The sequence below is a fragment of the Opisthocomus hoazin genome, chromosome 7, assembly GCF_030867145.1.
Source record: "Opisthocomus hoazin isolate bOpiHoa1 chromosome 7, bOpiHoa1.hap1, whole genome shotgun sequence".
Classification (NCBI taxonomy): Eukaryota; Metazoa; Chordata; class Aves; order Opisthocomiformes; family Opisthocomidae; genus Opisthocomus; species Opisthocomus hoazin.
In genome coordinates, this window is record NC_134420.1 from 23,554,951 (window position 1) to 23,576,912 (window position 21,962).

Genomic DNA, 21,962 nt, shown 5'->3' on the forward strand with positions numbered 1-21,962 from the left:
AGGGACTCTGCTGCTAGTGAAACACTAGAACTTCCCCAAGGCAGTAGCAGACACTTACGTTCCTCTTCCTCCTTACAGGAATCTGATGGAGAGGACTAAGCTAAAAATCCAGTTCCAGTCGTGGAGCAATTCCAGCAGATCTATGCACTGGGAAAAGGCCTAGCAGGAACCCTGTCAACTGATACAGAGCAAAGGCTAACGTGACGCCAAGCTGCTGGGCACATGCACTCAAAAGAGCTCCAGCCACAAAGTCAAGCCAGTCTTGTCCCAAAGAAAAGCACAGCCTAATCCCAGCTGGGGACTCTAAAATAGGGTAATTCATTAACACTGTATTTCATGTTAATTAACCGAGTTCTAAGGGTTCTTTGGACCATTGCAATTTAGTAAGCAAGCACCAGTCTTGCATGTGAGCCAGTCAGACAGAACGAGAACATTACTGGGGCAAGACCTCTCTGCACTACGTGGCTGAAATAAATAAACTCATTCTTATACAAACTGCTCTTCTTATTCCACCAGTAAGATACTCATCCATAAGAAGGTGAATAATCTGATACTCATACACCTGGGCTATGTGCTGAATAGTCCCCCTATGACTTCAAAACCAGTAGAGAAGCAAGAAACCCTGTTAGTCACAGATCTTCAGGGAGGAAAAGCATTTTAATCACTTTCATTCTTGCGAAAAAAATGTTGAAGTGAGGGCCAGGCAGCTGTAAGAGCAAATGGCTCGTGCTTGGACAGGGCAGATGGAGTTGTGCGCATCACATTAAACATTCTCAATCTACGATGCAACATGCACAGCAGTCGAGCAATGTGTCTCCTAAGCATCTGTATAGTGTTCTCTTAGAGGAAATCTCCACCTGTTCTGCTGTGTCCAGCACTCTGAGGAGTTACAAACAGAGTAAGAAGGCTTGTCTTGTCAAACATTTCTTCCACTATATTTAATTTCTGAATTGTGAATGCAATTTCTCTTACAAACTGTAATTTACATGGTTTTACTAGATTTTCTCAAGTTAAACTTAATATTGCGCCCTTAAACTTGCCTTCAGTTTGCACATTCAGCTTTTTTTGGTCATGATACCAAGTGCTTTCTTCTAGACGCCAGGTGAAAAATGCCTCAGAGACACCAGAGGTTAAATAACAATATTCAAATATCTCAACTGCATTTAGGGGAACAGACTGGAAAACTGAAACCGTATGGCACATATGACAGGAAATACTGTTGTCCACAAACACAGCAGAAGCAATTGTCTCAGACATCTCTTAATACTATGATCGTTTCTTGAATTCACACAAAGCCAAGCATGATTTCCCCAACTGGATTCATAAAGCCACATCAGTTTTGGTGTGATTAAAGACTCATTCAAAACCACAAGAAGCAAAACAATGTTAAGTTTACTATGACTGCCACATTCCCGTGAGTGCTAGTACAGAAGATGAATGAAGTCCACATGGTTCCTTGAACATGGAATACAGCTCTGATTAATATTAGGAATGTGCACCCCTTTACACAACTGTTTCTTGATTAATGCAGAATGAATCATTATGTTCCAATCCAATATCTGTCTTGAACTTAACATGCAGATATTTCATCTATTAAAATGTACAAAAATACTACAAAATTAAACAAAGCATCTGGTTCATGATGTCACTGGATTTCAAAGCACAATAATTTTTGATTTTAATGTACCTTAAAACCTTTTCTACGTCAGCTCTCAAAACAACATAAACTAGCAATAGCAGTTCATCAGTGTCCTGGTCATTAAAGCAGGAAATGGTGTAAGGCCACCAGGAGAAAGACAAAGGTTTAGTGTGCATGTGCATCAGATGATGAGGTCATGTAGTAACCTCAAAACCAACAACTCTAGTCCTAGCATTTATGTGCTTAGAAGCTGTATTTTGAGCATTGTGCTAGTCTGAGTGAGAGCACTCAGTACCCCAGCACAGTATGTTGCAGATACCTAACATTAAATGTGCTTTTTAGAAGATACTGTCTGATAGACCATTCACAACATATCCACAGCTCTCCTCTGCTTTCCAGTGAGGGGGAAACGTCCTGCTGAGGGGCACCAGGCTGGGGGATGCAGTGACAGACAGGAGAGCTGAGCTGCTGTCCCGGGGGAACTCAGCAAGTTGAGGGAATGGCTCAACAGGAACTTCTAGAAGTTTAGGAAGGACAAATATGGTCCCACACATGGATCAGAATAACCCTGCGACAGTACATGCCGGGGCTGACTGGCTAGGCAGCAACTCTGTGAAAAAAGGAATTGGGGTCCCAGTGGTCAACAAACCAAACATAAGGCAGCAGCCTATGCCTGTGGCTAGGAAGGTCAACCACACCTTGGTCTGCATTAGCAAGAGCATGGGCAGCAAGTCATGGGAAGTGGTAATTCCCCTCTATTTGGCCCTTGCAAGGCCACATCTGGAGTAATCACAGCACTGGCGAGACATCAACAGACTGGAGATAGTCTAGAGCAAGGCTGCTAAGATGATTGGGGGCTGGAGCATACAACATAAATGAGAAAAGGCTGAGAGAACTGGGACTGTTTAGCCTAAAGAAGCCTGGGGGGGACACCTAACTGCTGTCTTCCACTACCTAGAAGGAGTTATAGAAAAGAGGGAGCCAGATGCTTCTTGGAGTGCACCGTCAAAGGATGAAGGACAACAGTCATAAATAGCAACATGGAGAATTCTGACTGGATAGAGAGAAAAAATCGTTTCCAGTGATATCAAGAAACAGCGGAGGTTAAGCAGTAGAGCAGGCTGTGCAGAGAGGCAGTGGAACCACCCTCCTAAGATATTTTGAAAGCTCAACCAGATGTAGCCCTGAGCAATCTGATCTAACTTTGAAACTAGCCCTGCTCTGAGCAGAGGTGAGACCAGCTGACTCCAGAGTCTCTTCCAACCTGAATTTTTTTTAAAGATTTTTTCCTCACAGTCGAGTGCTTAGAGCATTGCTGAAGATTTACAGTCCTTTTTTTCTTGTGTTTTAACACCTACTTGCATTAAAAGTTTTAATTCTGTGGGGGTAGGGTGAGAGGGGAATTTATGGAGTTTATTACCGCAGTGATAATGTTTTAACTACCTACAAGATTTTAGAGAAGCAGGAGGTTCAACCAGGTATAGACAAAAACCCCACCACCACATTTAGGGCATCTGTTTGCAAAGAAAACCCAAAGCAGCAGTGACAGAGTCCTTTAGAGCTTTGAAGCAGATGTAAATCTACAAAATAAACTCACTCTTACAGACACCTGGACTGCAAGAGTATAAAAGTGCTACTTAGAGACTGGGGTCTAGCACTACTGGTATAAATTATGCAGATGTGATACACAAAACTATGATAGTTTCTTTAAAGCTGGAGATCAAACTACTTTGGCTTGTCTTTAATCATGCTTGAAAGTTTATAGAATTATACTGATTTGGTATTCCCCCCCAGCACTGCCTGTATTGAATGATGTGCTTTGGAAAGGGGTTGTTAAAAAGCAGTACAAAACAATGAAGTTCTGTGTTTGTCCACAGATCTGAAATGTTGCATTTTTTTTCCCACTGCCCTGCCAAACTGTCCAAATTGTAATTTGCAGGGAGTTGGCTTATAGTTCCCATGAGCTGGAAGAGCCCATTATGATTTTGTTTTACTGAACACAAGTTTTCTTCTCGTCTGAAGAAAGCTTCTTACCAGGCCTGCACATTTTATTTTGATATGCAACAAACCAAAGCAAGGGAAAGAAGCTTTATCACCTAATATCTGGCAGCACATTGACAGGTTCTGAGCAAAGATAAGCACTGTAGTTAACGCACATTCTCAAGTGTGAATTACACAGTGGTCTGACTGTTCACGGAGAAGGCAGATCACGGAGAAGGCAGATGATCATATAACGACACTCCACGGAAAAAACTTTTTAGTATCTACATAAGCTCTCATTTTTATTAACACACACTGAACAGCAGCATTTTTTTCTGTTCTGAAAGCATTTTTTCAAATGGCATAGGGGGACAGTACAGCTGAAAATGGAAAGAGCAAATTTCTGTTTTCACTGAGGCTGACAAACCTGAGACAGAACTTGGGTATAAAGACAAAGAGCCCCAAGCTGCAATTTGTGGCCACTGTTGCTTGCTGTATCAGCTGATATGACCAAGAAGAGTTTTGTGCTATCATCATCTTTGTTTGCCCTTCAAACATTTGTAAGCAGCATCAGAGTGCCTCTGGTCCTGTTTCTACCAGACTAAACAAGCTCAGCTTGTCAGGGTCTCTTCAGAGGACATGTGCTCTAGGGCCCCTGACTGTCTTGGTAGCCATCCAGTTTTCAGTAGATAAAGGTTCATTGTCCAAAGTAAAATGAAGTACACTTTATAGGTGTTGTAATAATACAACACTGAAAGAGTTAAAAACAATGCAGATATTCATCACTTGTGTGGAAGATCTGTGCTCTGAAGGGCTGCCCAATTTTCGGTAATTATAACAACTTTTTTGATGTTAAAAGAATGTATGCATAGGCCATACATTTCCTTCTAAGACCAAAAGAAACATGTTTTTCTTGTGAAGCTTAATCAAAACAGCATTTTTGTTGAGCATTCCTGATGGCTCTATAGCTAAAGGAAATTATTTTTTTTTAAACCAGCAACTGGGACTGAAGGGAAACCAGGAATGGTGCTGCAAACAACTGCTTTGGGGCAGTCCACACAGGAGTCCTGAAAAGCTCAGGCTGACCACACAAGGCCTGTGAGGTTAATCTTGCTATTGGATAGTTCTGTAAACACCGTCTCAAGTTCAGTTCTTTACATTTTTACACCACTCTAGGCTTCAAGCCAAGGCCCTGATTAAAAGAATGATTTGGTTCTTGAAAAGCATGGCAAAAAGCTGACCAAACAGTTTGTCTCCAACACCACCCGATGAAGCCCAAAGGAATCAAGACCTCCTGCATGCAGACTGAGAATTATGTTTGCACTGATGCATCCAACCCATTCACCCTCTATTTAACCCCTCTTTACTGACAGCACTGAATGTTCTTGCACAAGGCATGTGTTCAACAATACATGGTCTGACCACAACTGCTCAACACCCTGCTGTGAGCCCATGTACTGCAACAGATCCTTACCTACAATGTCTTCATAGGCATTTTCTTCTAAAGTGCTCTTGGATCCAAACTTATGCTGGCTCTCAGTCCCATTTTCAGTTGGGGAGGGCGGGTACAGGGATTGCAGACTTGACGCATCCTCAAACTCGAAGGATTTTCTAAAGTTTAAAACAATAAGTAATTAGTAACTAGAATGCAAAATGACTCAAACGCTTAGCTGAGTATTGTTTGCTAAGAAATATATATAAAATGACTAACAGAAAAAAAATTACACATCATGCTTTAAGGACTAACTTTTAGAGGACCTCAAGTCTTGTACTCACAGCAGTCTTTAGTATAACAATCTGTGACACTTTTATGAGGTTGGAAGTATTGTTATCCCCATTATGCAGACAGGGAGAAAATACCAAGAAAGTATGTGATGATTTTCAGAGGTAACAAAGTTAGAAGCACAATCCTCAGATTAGAGATTGCTTTTTTCTTGCCAGGGGCCCCAGAAACACGTGGCCATAGCTCTTCAAGAAAAAGACATTCCTCTGGAAAGCATTCCTCCTCCACCAATTGCTCTGGGAGATGTAGCCCTTAGTTTGAAAACACTCACGTCTTGAACCTCCAAATATGTTCCTGCATAAAGGTCTGTGTACAAATGCCAAAGGCAGACCCTGTGAAAGTCAGCCATTTCCCTTGCCCACCCCCCGTTGACTGGCAGCAAAGGACAAAGCACGGAGGAGGTTAAGGCTGTCTGGGGTAGACGAGCAGCCTGGGCTGATGGCTGGGTCCTGAAGGTTCAGGCTTTCTGGCAAGAAGGAGAGGGGCAACTGGGTCAGATGAACCCATACAACTTGTCTCATACCCAGGTACTTGAAGGAGCTCTGGATGAAGAGGAGCCCAAGTCCTCTCCATTCTCCAGTTTGCCCGGCACTTGTTCTCTGAGGTAACATCTACACTGAAGTTGGGAGGTGCATGGTTTACATTGCCAGCTGTATGAGGGCTAGCATGCATTCAATTGATTTAGGGCTGAGGATGAAGTGGTATGAAAATTGGACTCAGAAGTGTAAACCCCGGGGTGCTGCAAGGCTTGCAGAGCCTGTGCTGATGCCTGTACTTCACTCATTAATACCCAAACTAGATTGATGGTAAATTATCCTGCCATCAACCCCTTTCCTCTTCTCCCCAGCTGGAGTGAAACGTGTTGACAGCAGATCCATATGGCAGTGACAGAGTCTCACCAGATATACTCAGCGTGTTAATTGGCTGAAGAGTCTCCCTACAGGCAATATAGTGACTATTGTACAGACATGGCATTCAGCAAGAGCATTTCCTATTTGTCTGCTGGAGCAGACTTATGGGTCTGGGGCAGGCCTAGGAGCTTCCTCTCTCTCCCTTCCGTGCTCTTCTTAGGAAGAGTCAGGTCCCTGTTATGCACATCAGGAGAGTGGCAGAAACAAGCCATGCATTTCAGATCCAGACACCCGCTCCTCCACACCTACTGGCAGTTATAAAAGATGCTTAGGCACTGAAGACATACCTGTGTATGAAATGACACATTTTAAAGGGGCTAAATATCCAACTCATAGACCTCAAGGAAACACGGCGATGCAGTGACACTGCATAGGACCACGGGAGTGGTGTTGTGGGCTGGCACTCAGCTGTGATCCATGTGTCCCCACCCTATCCTGCAACACTCCCCTCCTGCGCTGTGTCTGTGCCAGAGGATCTCCAACCACCAGGGAACGTCCAGCTCACATCAGTCCAAAGTACAGAAGCTACCGTGGGCACCAGTTTCTCAGAATACAGACTGGCTCTATGCTAGCAGGCAAATGTGAGAGAATGTCTCCATTTTATTGTAATGTTGAATTAGCTACCATAAAGAAAACCAATGTTTTCAACCAAAATATTAGAAGAATACGTATCCACAGTCCCTTCTTGTGACATTCCAGTGAGTGCAAACCACACGTATGTTCAATCCGAAACACACAGCAACAAGCTGTAGACATAATGGGTTACGTCTGTTCTCGAAAACAGAACAGTTTAGAGACTGAGATTTCAATAACATTAATAAAATACTGGCATTCTTAGATGACTGGTGTGGTCTCAAGTGCTTTGCAAATGCTGGAATTCTCCTTACTGTAACTAAAGGAAGGGCAATAGCAAAGACAACAAAGTTAAGATTTTGTAAAGGATTTCCACCCGGCCTTAGAGTCAGCCAGCAAACCCGAGATTTTAGGAGGCTGATTTAAACTTACTTAGATCACCATTAATTAGAGGTAAGTCCAGAGAAATCACTGAACTACAGCAGGGTAAAGCTGTTACAGGCAAATGGAAACCTACCCTGTACAATGTCAAACGGATTTGCAAGAATACAGATGATAGCACTGTACATCCTACAACTTATACTCAACTAATCACAACTTAAATTGGTAAATACTGCTTTTGTTTTGGGCTCGTACCTACTAGCCCCGCTCAGAACCGAGGCTCCATTGCTGAACCATGCTGTTGACTAACTCCACTATGATGGGAGACTGAACCTGCAGAACGGCAGGTGCAAGCACAAATTGTACCTCTTCTTCATCTCAAAAACTCACTGCAACAAAATACTGCAGTTCTTAGAGGACTTGTATGGTCTCAAACTCCGTGCGAGTGTGTACTTGGAGACTGACTTTGATCACTTAGTCGCAGGTCACATGGTGATTCTGTGCAGAAGCATCTCCTGTTATTCATTCCTCTCTGCCACCCACCCCACAGACCATTTTACCACTTGCCCCTTAATTTTCCAACAAAGGCTATCAATTATAGCAGAACATGTAAAAATCATTGTTTGTCTTTTGTACATTGGAATGCTGCACTGAACAAAATGAGGTCAGCTTTATTTCACAAATTCTTGTTAAAATTTAGATTTACTTCCACTAACTGAGATTATTGCCAGAACTCAAAGATCAGCACTGCTAATCAGAGCTTGGCTTCCCACATTTCCACCCCCCCACCTCTCTCAGTGAAACAACGCACATCAGCAGAGCTGTGTGATCCATTTCAGAAGCAGGTGTCTTTTGAAAGTAAAGAGCAGAATCTGGAGGCTCCTCTTCTTCTCCTGCCTCAGTGTACTTCAGGTCAGGTTGTGCTGACATAAACTTCTAATTAATTGAGCCATCATCAAGCACCAGATACTGAACTGACAGAATGCATTTGGGATGCTGCTTAGCAGTTACACGCAAATACTAAATACCAAGATTGTGTGTGTATCGTACACATGCACACATAGGTGAACTTGTTAAAAATGCCATACTTTGAATGCTTATCAACAATTATGCCTACAATTTTCTAAGTGGTGAGCAGAATGAGATTTACTATTTTGAAAAAGTCAGGGTGAATCATCTAGTTAAAACAAGCCAAGCTCCGCAGACTGCGGGGGAAACGTAGGCATATACTCTGCTCATCATTAACCCGGGAAGGATATAAAGGCCTTTCTGTCCTAAAACATAGTTTTCTCAGCATTAATCCTCTACAGCTATTGAGAGTAACTTAGGACCACATTTCTAAGCACTGCATTAAATAAAATCACCAACATCGCATAAAACTGACACAACTGTTGCGGTAACAAGGTTTGGAAACACAAAGCCTCTGCAGGTGTGTTTTGCAGTGAACAAGCAGACAGGACTATGACAGATGAGCTATGGTCCTGCTACAAGAGGACAATAAAATTATGCTCCATTAAAAATCTCAAGTGAGGGCACTTGTTCCAAAATGAACGAGAGAACCGTCGATCTAGAGCCTCTTCCAGGGATTGAGGAATGCGGGTTGGAGAATTCCAAAACTGTAGCCATGTGAAGGTATTGTACCAGTGCATCCCATCAGTGCAGTCCAGTGGAAAAAATACTTGTCTTGCATGCAATTCCTAGCATTTCTCAGGTCAAAAGCATTGCATTAGAGGGAGAATTTAAAATATAGTTACTAAAAAAATACAGCACATTTATTTGTTTGAAGATTGAGCACAAGACATTTCCTTGAATTTTACCTATTCTGGGATTTTCTGTGAAAGCGCGACTCTTTTTTCTGCCTTCTGGTTACGGGAGGTGCAGGGGTGGACGGGAGAGGAGGAGGAGCAGCAGGTGTAGGAGATAGAGGTAGGCCATTGCTTGGTGTAGTTTTGTGGTTTTTGTCTGCTTCATATTCAAAGGTGCGTTTGGGCTTGGGGACAGGATTCACTGCGGTGTTAGCCGGGCTTTCGAGGAGCAGTTTAGGGCCAGCCAAGTTTGCAGAAACCCCCTGTTTTATCTTACTGTTTTTCTCAGCCTCGGTAGGTGTTTCTGGTTCACTCCCCAAAATGACACTTCCTCCTTTGCTGTCACTTAGGGCTTCACTCAGTCCCTCCACAGTACTCAGAGTCACAGACTTTTTCCTCCCTTTGTCAACGCTGTAACAGCTACTTGGTAACTGGGGGAGGCCTCTGCCGGGCTGCTCTTTCAGTGCCTGCTCGATCTTCTGTATTCTGTTGAGCACGGCAGAGGACTCTTTCCGCACGTGGCCCTTGAGGAAAGCAGAAGGAGGCGGCTCACTCCTGCCTGGCCTCTTGTCGAACCGGTGGCAGGAATCCCTGTCCATGAGTTCCTCCTCCTCCGTTTCCGGGTAAGAGCACTCAGAAAATGTTTGGCTCATTCTTCTGAGCCCTTTGAAATCGAACGTCTTCTCGCTGCAGGGAGAGGTCAGCACGCTGGGGCAGCTCTCACTGCCTGACCTCTCCCCAGCATCCCGCTTGTCCACACACGCGCTTGTCCTGGGGGACGGCTCCCGGCGGCACTCCCATGCTGTGATCTTCTGCCTGATGTCCAGCGCCTGGGAGCGGACGCTCGCCCGGCTGAGGGAGAGGTTTCTCAGGTTAGTGGCAGTGCCCAGGGACAGAGTGCTACGGGCGAGCGGATGGCTCTCTAGCGTGTCCCCATCTTGGGCCTCCTTTGGACTCTCCTTTTGGTCCTCAGCCTTGAATACAGACAGCCTTTTATCCAAAGCACCCACGCTGATGGCTTTGAGAGGGTGGCTTGGGGAGTCGGTGTCCGATGGGCTCGTGGAGGTGCTTCGCAGTGTAGAAGTGCGGCTGCTCCAGTCCTTGAGGCGCAGTCTGGAGCTGGAGACTTTGGTGAGCCGAGTAGAACGGCAAGAGTCCTCACTGTCGCTGAGGGGGTAGGCTGGGCTTCTCCGCGGGGACAAAAGTGGTGGTGGAGAGACAGACTGACACCTAGAAGCAGAAAGAAATAAAAAATCAAGTCCTTGGGGAAACTAGAGTTATTTGCCAAATTTCTTCTGGCTGCAGGTAAAGCAGAGGATGTCTGCATACTGCAAAACTACCCCGAAGAGTCATGAAGACACCAAACACCATTCAGCCACAGGATTGGGGACGGGGAGGTGGCACCAATTAACTGATGTCAGTGATGAGCTGATGAGAGCAGAGCATTCAGCACGTCCAAAGTCAGTTTTCTTACCTCTGTTTGACCCCCAGCTTTTCCAAGTTTCCTGAGTTAAAGACAGCTGAGATTCTCAGTAAACCATTGCCTTGAATGCATCTGCCACCTGCAGCAGAACAGCTCGCTGGCCTCCCAGATTAAGGAGTCCCTCTGCAGGAAAAGCGGGCTGTCAGGGAGAAGATTCCCATTGCCACAAAAATGGGAAAGACTGACCAACAAGGAGCACAGCCTACTCACTGGTTGCAGCGAGCAAACCAATTTAAAAAGATGTCAGTTTTCGATTCATAACATCTGAAAGCAAAGTACCTCCATGCTCAGCCACTGCAGTATTTCAGCCACGGCATTTCAAATCCCTGATGCATACAGTACACTAAATAAAGCAGCAAAAGGAGGACCTGTTTTGTCTTTGGTCTGATGTTGTGGCTAACAGATTACATTCTCTTCATCAAACAGAAGTACTTTCTTATCAAAAGAATATTACAGACTGAAAAAACATATCAATCTGCCACAGTATGTGAAGAATATAAACTATACAGAAAGGTCTCAGTGTTACCCTGGAAAAAACCCTCAGAACTCATTTTTGCAATGGTGTGCAAAATCAGCCATTATTACTGGGGTTTTATACATCGTTGCAAAGACTTTTAAGAACAAAAAGACAAATGGAAATTAAATGACACATTAATCATCCGGCTTATCACCAATGAGCCAGCAATAAGAAAGTTAAGCCAAAGCCATGTGAAAAAAGGGGGTTACTGCTCTGCCACAATACATACATACAAACCATAGCAGAAATAACCATGACTCCTTTAACATTTTGCCTTGGCAAGCTTTCTGTTCCAAACAGGAAGGAAATAAGAGGAAAGACCCAAAAGTAATGCCTTGCATATGCAGTTAATTTTTCGTTCTGTGAAGACTGTGGACAAAAAGTTGGTTTTTTATAAACTGTCCCATACACACAACATCCAAATGAAAGAACTATTTGACCAAAAGAAACCATGGGAGCAAATGTCTCCGCTATAGCAAAGGGAGAAAAGATTCAGAAGATCCCTGCTGCTGTATGGTTTTCTCCCCAACAACCAGCCAATACCTACATGCACAGGTGCCAAGTTCTGTACATTAATCTGAAAGTCCAGAGCACTGAGACAATTTCTGAAAAATTTACTTTCACACAGTAGATATTTTCTTCTCCTTCAAACACCTCCCCAAACCAAACTACTAGATTTCATCTTGGTTTCCCACAGTGGATACTTTGCAAGCAAAGCTCGAAGTATCACAAAAAAGAAAAGCTGTGGTCAGAAAAGGACAATGATCAAATTGTCACAAAAGGGAACATAAGCCTTTTTTAGAATCCTGTGATAATCAAGCCTTTTTGGCACAGAAGTTACACTGCTTGGTGACTTCTCTTTCTTCATCGTTTTCAAAAATAAATGTGCCCACAGGAAAACAGAGATCTCTTGCCAAAGAAAATGGCAAATACTCCACCACCAACTGCTTGAAGCTTCCTCATTTCAGGACAGAAGGGCTGCATGTCAGAATACACTCTTCTCATCCTACAAGTTAAATTTCCTGCTATTCTATACAGCTTCAGACAGGTGTCTGAAGAGATCTCAGAATATCAAAAGCAGATGACAGATGAGGAGTTGGGCTGGTTGTTGCAGCACAGAGTTTGAAGTGAATTATCTAAGCCTACAAACCTCTACAGTGCCTGATATTGCAATCTAAATCAGCATCCTCAGACTTGGTGGGGTCCCCTCATTCGTCATTATTCCTGTCTCGATCTCTTCAGTTTAACACCACAAAGTCATAAATTTTATATTATTTTGAACAGTCCTTTAGGTTAGACTTGAGATCATGTTCTCCTAATTCTTCAGGCCTCCAGAGCTGCACTGACTTTTCTCTCAATGAAACCAATATCACCTATTGGACCTGTATTTTAGATCTAAGGACTACAGCCTCCGCTGCAGCCTTCGAAGCCGCATGTTGGCTAAATCCACTGTCAGAAGTCTGCTAGTGGATGGGGACAGACCCTGCAAAAAGACCATGAGGAATGTTTTAGCGTGTTAAAACTTATTTATTAGATTCTACATGATAATCCGTATCGACAATAGCAAGAATAAAATACAAAATGACTGGGGTAAAGTCAGTAATGGGACAGAAGAGGTGAAGGATACACTGACAATCCTCACTTCCTTTGATTCACTATATAGAAAATACCATAGGCATAGTCCCTCAGCTCCTTACACTCATCTTTTCAAACATCTTTTCAGTTGTTTTCACTGTCAGGAAAAGGTTTGTTGATTCATCAGGAGAGGAGGAAAAGGGGAAAAGCATGATTTGCCTACAGACGTTACACAATGTTTCTTCTTGGCGATATGAGCCATTCTGTTAAGTCCCAGGCCCCGGCAAGGTAATGGTGTTTAAGACTCAATTCTGAAACCCCTGAATTTAGTTAAAACACTCCCACCCCCTTCCACAGTGCGAGATTGGGGCTGCAGAGCAACAGGCCTGCTGGAGGTGTATGCTGTTAAGTACTTGGGATACCACAGTTCAAAAAAAGTTTCTGTTTTACATTGCATTATACTGTAAATCTAAGTAATCCTGATAGAAGCTATCAGACTAATTCAACAAGAAAGAGAAACAAAGCCCTGTCTGTATGGCTTCAGGCATGTGTTCTCTAAAGGACAGTGGCAAGTAACAGAATGAAAAAAAAAAAAGAACAAGAGAGGAGTCCAAAAGCTGATCAGTGAATAACAAAATGGTCCTTCCCCAAGAAACCTACTTCCATTAGAAGATTATGCTCTTGAAGGCATAATAGTTCCACAGACTTTAAAACTAGTATTATTGGACAGAGACAAATAATTAAATAACTTGCAATCTTCCATACAAAGATTGTAAAGCAAAATGTTTTTATTGAAGTTTTCTACATACATAATGACACATACAGCACCTTACAAAGTGTATTATTACACACACCTTCAAAATATTATGTATAAACAGCATGAATAAAAATTATGGAATCGAGTTTATGTTTCTTAACAAGTTCACTTGAACTGCACTTTCTTTCTGGGCAATGATGGTTCTCTGAGAATATCGGCATTTCACAAACCACATTGGAATAAGTTGCTCCGATTGCCCGTCTGATAGGGATATTCTTCCAACACGCAGCCTTAGATGTGCAGCTCTCAAACTAACTGCAGTGAACTGCAGTCTCAAAGGCAAATCCCCTGCCAAGCAACCCACAATGTCTTCTAAACAGGTCACAGACCCTGAAACTGCCTTCCTGGGGGGACTTGTTGCTGCACAGTGAGGGGAGCAGACAGAATGTGAGAGATAGTTTCCAGCCCTCTAGACCATGTTTATCTGTGCTGCTGGGAGTTATTCCCTGCAAAATCAGCAGAATTAGCTGCAGTAGGAGAAAACTGATAATATCAGTCACGCTCTGTAGGACTTCGAACTCTACATACAATTGATCTTTAAATACTGGTCCAGTCACTTCTCTCCAGTTTCTCTTTTTCTCAGCCAAACATAGAAAAAAAACTTCTAATTTACAAAAACTGTAATTCTCTGGGCCCTCTCTCAAATAAAAATATGATTTCCATGGACAAATGTATGTATTCATATTGTTTCGTCTAATAAAGACTAGTATTAACAGGCATCTCCTTTCAACAGTTCCAGTAAACACCTGTGGACAACAGTAGAGCTGTATCTCATCTACACCAAGAAAACAGAATCACTTGCCACATTGCTTTGAGCTAATTTGCATCCTACTCATCACAAAGGAAAAGATGAAAAAAACTCAATTCCTGCCTTCTTTGTGAGGCTTCTAGCAAGGCTGACTTGTGCTAAATATCTATGGTGATGGAGAAAGGCTGGTTCTTGGTGCCATAAATGCCTGAGCCCTCACCCTGTATCTGACCCAAAAGTCAGAAAGTCTCCGATTTTGGACAAGACACCAATCTTCTCTTACCCACAAAACATGGGTGCTAATGCTTGGCTGTGTGTAGAAGAGAAGAATTTAACTCCTGGAGGTCACTCTGAAAGCAGACAATACAAAATGGTACCAGAAGTAGTGAGCCTGACCTTTTGATCCAGTTGAGCAGAAGTGCAGCTCTTACCTGCTTCCATTGCCAAACATCAACTCCAGAAAAGAGGAGAAATGAGTGCAGACAACTCCCACAACTTCATGAGATAGCTTTCAACAACAGGAGATTGCCAAAGAGCTGGCTTTAGAAGTCTTTCAGAAATCAGAGTACAGTGAATAATAAGAATGTGCATTTATTGAGGAGCTTGCATCCATGATCCACACACTTTCTATAAACAGTAATAACAATATTAAGTTGCATTTCAGACTAGCGATTAAAGGTGACTGGAGAGTGGTTAAGTGACTTGCCTTGAAAGAGTTACAGGACTCCTAACCCACACTGCCCTGCTCTGGCCCCTGAGCTGAGCAGCTCGGACCCTGCAGCATTGCTTTAGCTCTCCTGAAGCGCCAGGAGTGACCCCACGGATCATCCTGCACTGAGGAAAGAGTTGGCAGAAGCTGCTCAGCCATCTTTCAGTTTTGTAAATCCCATCTGCCCTGCGTAAATCAACACTTACAGAATAATAAGACAGTTTTTGGCTCTCTGATCCAGGGAATTTCCCACTTCAACATGCTCATGCTCGGGAGCCCATTTACTGAAAAAAGAGCAAGAAACGTGTTGACAAAAAGTTACTGGGTCTTTCCAGGCTCCTGTTGATGAGATCCCATCATTTCACAGTAACACTGGTGTTTGGTGATCTCGTGCAAAGTCACACAGTGCTGTTTTTATTCGTTAGTACTTTCTCCTTTTTGCTAGGAAAATATTGCTTTCTTAGTATTTTATTTAGGTTTTCTGCTTATCCCTGATTTTTGTCAGGGCATTGTGCCATTCCATCAGGACAACCTACCCTGTTTCAGGGTAATGATAATAATGTCAGAATCAGTTGTGTCCATAAGGGTGTTAGTTTGTGTATTGAGCAGATTTGGCCTGCCACACAAGACCAGAGGCCTCTTATTGCTGTAGCCAGTATTTAAAGAGATCTGAAACAAAAGCAACAGAAGTTTCCCCTTGCACAAGCAACAAAACTAATTTTTAATACAGACAATAAAGCTGCCTTGATTTCTGGTAATTGAGGATGTAACTACAAAATGCTCCGAAAATTTGTAAGACAGAATGCTAGGAAATGCTCAGCTACCAAATTTTAAGTCTTTTCATACAACACTACAAAGTAGTAGTATTTTATGATTACTGATGATCTTCGTTTCTTTAAATAAGGAACCTATGTCAAGCAAAAGACTGCACAAAAATTATCATTTGAAGCACTAATTCAGAGATCCAATGTTAACATTCCATTGAAAAGAATGGTATAGCCCACACCCTTCTGGCATCTTCTTACTCTTTTTGGCTACCAAGGAAACCAAATGAATTTGTTCAGACTTCAGGATGAAAACCTGAAATTATCTTTATAACTGAGTGTTGAAAAACCCCTACATCCTGGGGATTTTATTGCACACCCAGATGAGCTTATCTATATCCAGATCTTCAACCAGTATAAGCCTCATCCACATAGTTGAAAGGCAAGTGAAAAAAGAAGCTCAGAGAACGAGATACAACTTATTGGATCCTTGGCTTTTGAAAAGGGTATTTTCTCCCATGCAAGCATAACTTCTCACCACATAAAAAAACTGTACATGCGTCTTTGGATTCAGACTAAAAATTGATCATATTATGGGTTCAAACCTGACTTCTACCCGTAATTCAGGACGTGAAAACAAAAATGAGGATGCACTTTTTTTGAACTGAGCGAGAGGCAGGACGACGTCCGCCCGAAAGCAGAGCCTTGTATGGTCAGACTGTAACAGAGTGCTTCAGCAGCACAGAAAGGTACCTTGAGTAAAAATGAGCTCCTGCTTGGTGCCAGTCAGCAGGAGTGCAAATACTGGGATCCATCCTTCCCAGAGCAAGGCGCAGTGAGAGCGAAGCACACCCTGCTCACCTGTTAACTGGAACCGAGTGTACCATGCACATTTTGATGCACCACTACAGAGAACACAGAGATGTCACTGCTCGCTATGGTATTCGTTTCCACTGAACTTCCGCTTGATTTGACGCAGGAGGCAGAGGAGAGAAAATGTGTAGAGTTCAACAGAAGCCCAGATCAGAATCAGTGTTTCTGTGTCATTACTTCTGTGACCTGGACTTTGAAAGGTTCAGTATTGACAGCTGCTTGTAACTGGTCTGGTCTCACACCACCCTAAGGGCACAGCTGCCAGGAAACTACCCCGCAAACAAACAGAAAAGCACTCTTCTGCCTCTGTCAGACACATGCTTGTGAAAACCCCCGGTACGAATCAATACTTCTGCACAAATAAGAACAGAATGCACTAATGCTGTACAGCAATCTTTCAGTCATGCCACTTCAGGTGCAATAAAGCCAAGTAATTCAAAGAAGGCCAAAAAACTTTGACTGAAGCAACATTGAGGGACACTTCCCCCAAAATTCCCTATTCTTCTCCATACAAGAACTAGGAATAATTTCCTTAATGTTCTTCTCCAAAGAGCTATGAGAAGTCCACTTTTAGTTATCAAACACTACCAGTTAGTGGTTTGGTTGCATTTTGAGATGAAACAAACCGCTGGACAGAGAAGCAAAGATTCAGCAGCATCATTTGCTTGTGACATTGTGCCACTGCCTTTCATTTCCTCACCCCTTGCTACACCCAGTGGGGTGTCAGTGGGGACAGAAAGGCAGTAACAGTGATCGCTGCAAAGCACTCAGCAAGGCAGTACTGTAAGGCAGCAACAGTGAATGCGCAGGGGACAAATGCAGGTAGTCAGACTGGTCTAACTGGGTTATTACGCGGTTAGCATGAGGGTCAAATGTACAACCATCACCAAAATACATAGTGTGAAACGGCTTTGTTGCTTAGCTGAGATGGCCCAGGAGGTTCCCATGTATTGATAATACTTTGAGTTCTGAAATTTTCTTTTCAAATATAAATGAGCATCTAGGCTTGGACAACTGCCCTGTATACTCCATGAAAGATGATAAATTGCATCTTTCTCTGTATTTAATTGTATCAGGAGTAGAAAAGGACTTTGAAGTCAATGTTATTGTTACTCCTTGTAACTAGGGATTATGGGAACATGAAGACCAGACAAAAGGGACCTCCTGCACTACTGAATTCAAATCCAATTTTGTAAGTAAGGTGGTTTTTGAGCCGATAAAACTTGGTAATGAAACAAGTCATATCTTGTCTCTTGCTTGGAAAAGAAAGGGATGTAAGTGGCAACAGAACAACCCCTCTCCCACCAGACCCTTTATGATTTTTGAGCTCTCACCAGGAACATGACTCAAAATCCCCAAAAATCTGCATTCCAGATAACCTCCTCCCTTTGTTGTTGACTTTGGGATTGTGACAAATACAAGACAGAAAATACTTTCCAAACTGAAAAGTGAATTTGCATTATAAAACTGTTTGAAATAGGCTCACTCTCATGAACATGTGCTAGGGATGGAAAAGTCCCAACATTTAGAGAGAATGAGGCAATAAAATCAAAGTGGATGAATATCACAGAATGTTTAAAGATACAACAAAAATAGAAACTGTTTGCACTTCTGATTCCGCCCCCCCCAAGGAATTTTGACAGTTTCCATTTAAATAAAAATTGAGACCACATCAGAACTAGTTACAAAATGATAGGCCACTAGGACTGTGAAACAAAAAAAAAAAGCTCAAGCTGTGTGTGCTGTTTTTAAAAGCTCTAGTCTCTGTGCTCTCAAGAAGTACTGACTTAATGATAACAATCGTGGGACACATTCGTGAGAGTGCTGTGGTGAATTCCTGCGTATAAAACCCCTCCAGAGCTCTGGGTCTTTGCAGTCAGTTCTCGAAGAGAAGTACACAGAAACTCAGCTGCCTGCAGCTGAACTGTGTTTTTACCGCTTAGAAGCAAAACGTCTGATTTACACTGGTGAAATTCAGGAGTCATTTTGCCAAAGTAAATTATGTGAAGTGGCAGCTATGCTCTACAACTGTACAAAAAAAGGGCAAATAAATCAAAGCTGATGAATCAGATCCTAAATACTTGAATTAGACTGGATCTGTAAAGCAAAGACAGCAAGAAAATCTGACAATGACAGATGACTGTAAAATAAAATGTGATCAATTGACATGCTTTAGGTACACGCCTTTGCCAAGAAATTTCTAAGGGTGAAGAAGATGACAGGAAATTGTGAAATTATCTAGACTTAGAGGGCTAGATTCCCTGCTGCTCTAGATTTATGGCAGTCTTCTGCTCTGTTACAAGGTAAGCGCAGGATGGTTTCTAAACAACGTCATGTTTAAGCCTTTTTCACCCCCTGTTCAGATACAAATGACTACCCAAAGCACAGAAGATTGACTAGCCTGCATTGTACCTTCTGTCGCAGTGATCAGAAGCTGACTGCACATGGAAAAATATCAAAAGCAAGAACTGAAATATCAGAGTGTGCCATTCTCTCTTTTCCACTGCAGTACAGTGCACTGGTTTCATAGGACCAACTCTCATTTTCTCCACAAAAAATAATATGACTGAAAGTTGAAAAATGGAAGCCTCCCTCACAGTTACTCTTTTCCCATAACATGTTCAGAATAATAATTTATGCAGCAGATATTTCCATTGCTATATCTCCACTGTTACTTATTTTTATTATGTTCTGGAAATCGTTCAGCATGTTTAAGTCTCACCTATTTTCTTAAGATCTTGGGGGTTTTATTGGTGAGAGCATGGCAACACAGCAAACCATAGCATTTTCTTAAATCAGGCAGAATGCACAAGCTCTTAGTTGTCTCTTTAAGAACTGCCGGTCCTTGAAACTTGTTCTTGAGCAGCATGTCTAAACATGACTGTTCAAAATCCCAGCACAGATGGAAGCTCTCAGCTTTGCTTTTTCAAAGCATAGGTGACTTTTCAACATGTTTGTTTATCTGCCCTGGAATCTGAAAGCAATAAGCTCTTTGGAAACATTTCTGCCAGAGCTTTGCAAGTCTTCTACACTTACATGCACACAATTTGAGAAGGGTTAACAATTATTTTTATAAATTATGATGCTTAATTTTTAACATATCTGAGGCCATTCTGGGTTTGTCAACCTCCAAGTCTGGAATTCTGGTTTGGAAAAGCTGTTGTAAAATAGGTTCATCCCTTTTCTGCTCTGACAAGTCAGAAAACCTTACGAGGTCACTATGTACTTTACTGAAATACTCTATATCTGAACGGAGAACAACTGAACTGGAAGCCAAAAATTCACAAGCCCTGGCTGCACACTAATCCAGAATACAGTCAAGCCTGCTGTCCCTACTTTACATATAGATCAACTTCTAGGTCACACAAAGCCTCATCAAATAGCCCTAAGAATAAATATCTAATAGGGACAGAAAAAGAATGGGAGTTCAGGACTCCATCCCATCTTCAACCATTCTCAATCTCATACAATCAGAGAAGTTGCTTTCAGAATAAACACAAAATCTATTCTTTGCTTATCCTGGCAGTATCCACATTTTCCTTCCAGACCCACCAGCTTAGTTTTGGTCCCCAGTCTGCTGCCAATGTCCAGTGAGGTCTTCCTGTAGCGATTTGCTTTTTCCGGTTTTCTGGTTTTGTAAAGTAGTTTATTTAACACAGTGAGAAAGCATCCTAGAAGAGTAGGTTATAAAACTGAAAGCCATTATCCATCTGTCTGCTATGCAACAGGCATTCTCAATTTCTGTCATCATTTCAACTCCTAATATCACAATCCAGCAAGTTTGAGGCCTGAAAAATCTGGAGAAGAGACAGTATGTCACAACAGGATAACACCAAAGTGATTGAAAAGACTTGAAAATGTCTGTGCTGCTTCTGGAGCTACTGCATCACACAGGAAATAAAATCAAAGAAACATAAAAGTAAAATAAAAATAAAATAAAGTTAATTTTTAAATCCCAGCAGAACAGAAACTCCTGCATTATCTCTGTGGATCCAGAACAACCTTGACATCAGCCCTGTCTGAATACAGCATGTTTCTCTAACACGGACGAAGCAGTCTGACAGCTTTTTGTTTGTTACTGTATTACACTTATAATGATAAGACTAGAGAAATGTGACCTTGCTTTCCATCTTTAGCTTCATTTTATAAGTTTTACTCTCTCTCCTTTGTGCCTTAGAAGAGTGGATTTCCACCTGTCTAGATCTCCAAAGATCTCTGTGCCTAAAACTTGGACTATTTTTTCGACATAATAAAGGGTATTACCTTCCTCTGTGAACTTCCCAGTCAGTTATGCAATTGCACCCTGACAGTTATCTGTCTCTCACCCATATGTTGACATTCATTGCAACCCTTGAAGATGACCAAAACAGTTTTCCTAACAAAAGTTACACCTTTTTGTTGTTTTTAAGAACAAGTCCAACATTCATAACAGACTTTGTAGAGTGGAGCACTAGTAATATCTCTCATAGTACATGACTCTTGTGTGAACAACTGCAAGAACAAAATTAGATGCAGGATTTCTTTTGGCACCTGAAAAAGCAGAAAAGAGAAGAACCTGTTGATAAGTGAAATATGACTTGTGGAGGTGCCGAAGCAAGGGAGAGAGAAGGAAACACATGGACACTTGTTGCTTTCTCAAATACCAGAAATACATGCTCAAGTAATATGAAATACTTCATATTTTCAGAAGAAACACCTAGTACAGACTTGCAGCACAGTTTTAGTATTAGGACAGATTGAGGGTACAAACAGCATTTCAAAAGGTGCCACTGTCAACCATGACTTGCACTGACCTGTAAATTGTGAGCGGACATCCCTCACATCATATACAGCCCACCCAATCCTATGCAGCAGACCACAGCTGCACTGCCTGACATTCACAGATACACTTTATGTTTTACATACCTGTGGTGAGAGGAGCAAGGAAATGTAACTACAGGTGAAATAACATAAAATGCACAGTAAGAGTCTACCCTGTACGTGTTAATTGAGTACACAGTGTGTCTCATCTTTGGAGGCTGCATCCTGCCTCTGAAGGAGGAAGGATCTGAAGGTTTAGAACCCTGGCCTCTCTTATCATCATAATATTCTTTAGTGGCAGTGACCTTATGGAATGCAAAATAAATTCCAGCTATAAGAGACAAACGTGACCCTTGGTACACGTTACGGTGTGCATAGATTTGTATAGATTAAGAAGAAATTGAATACTTTGCTTGAATCTAAGAGGGAATTTTCTTTCAGTTTCACTGATGGCTCTTATTTATTCACTTCCTTTAAATATCTGTGAATGGGGGTTTGATTTTCCTCTGGCTTATGTCAGCACAAATGAAGAGTTACTACAGAGAAGTTGCTTAAGATGCAAACTGATGCAAAACTTGTTGTTATAGGAAGATTTAAGTCATTG

General features: G+C 42.1%; 1 protein-coding gene across 4 annotated transcripts in view; it reads right to left on the reverse strand.

Annotated features, from left to right (window-relative positions):
- Nucleotides 1–21,962, reverse strand: part of DENND2B (DENN domain containing 2B) — a 182,251-nt gene that overhangs the window by 64,387 nt on the left and 95,902 nt on the right. For all 4 annotated transcript variants that reach the window (XM_075427409.1, XM_075427408.1, XM_075427410.1 and 1 more), the window contains 2 exons: nucleotides 9,085–10,302; nucleotides 5,094–5,230 (listed from right to left, as the gene is read on the reverse strand). In XM_075427409.1, the coding sequence (XP_075283524.1) occupies nucleotides 5,094–5,230; nucleotides 9,085–10,302 (1,355 nt within the window). The remainder of the gene's footprint in view (nucleotides 1–5,093; nucleotides 5,231–9,084; nucleotides 10,303–21,962) is intronic.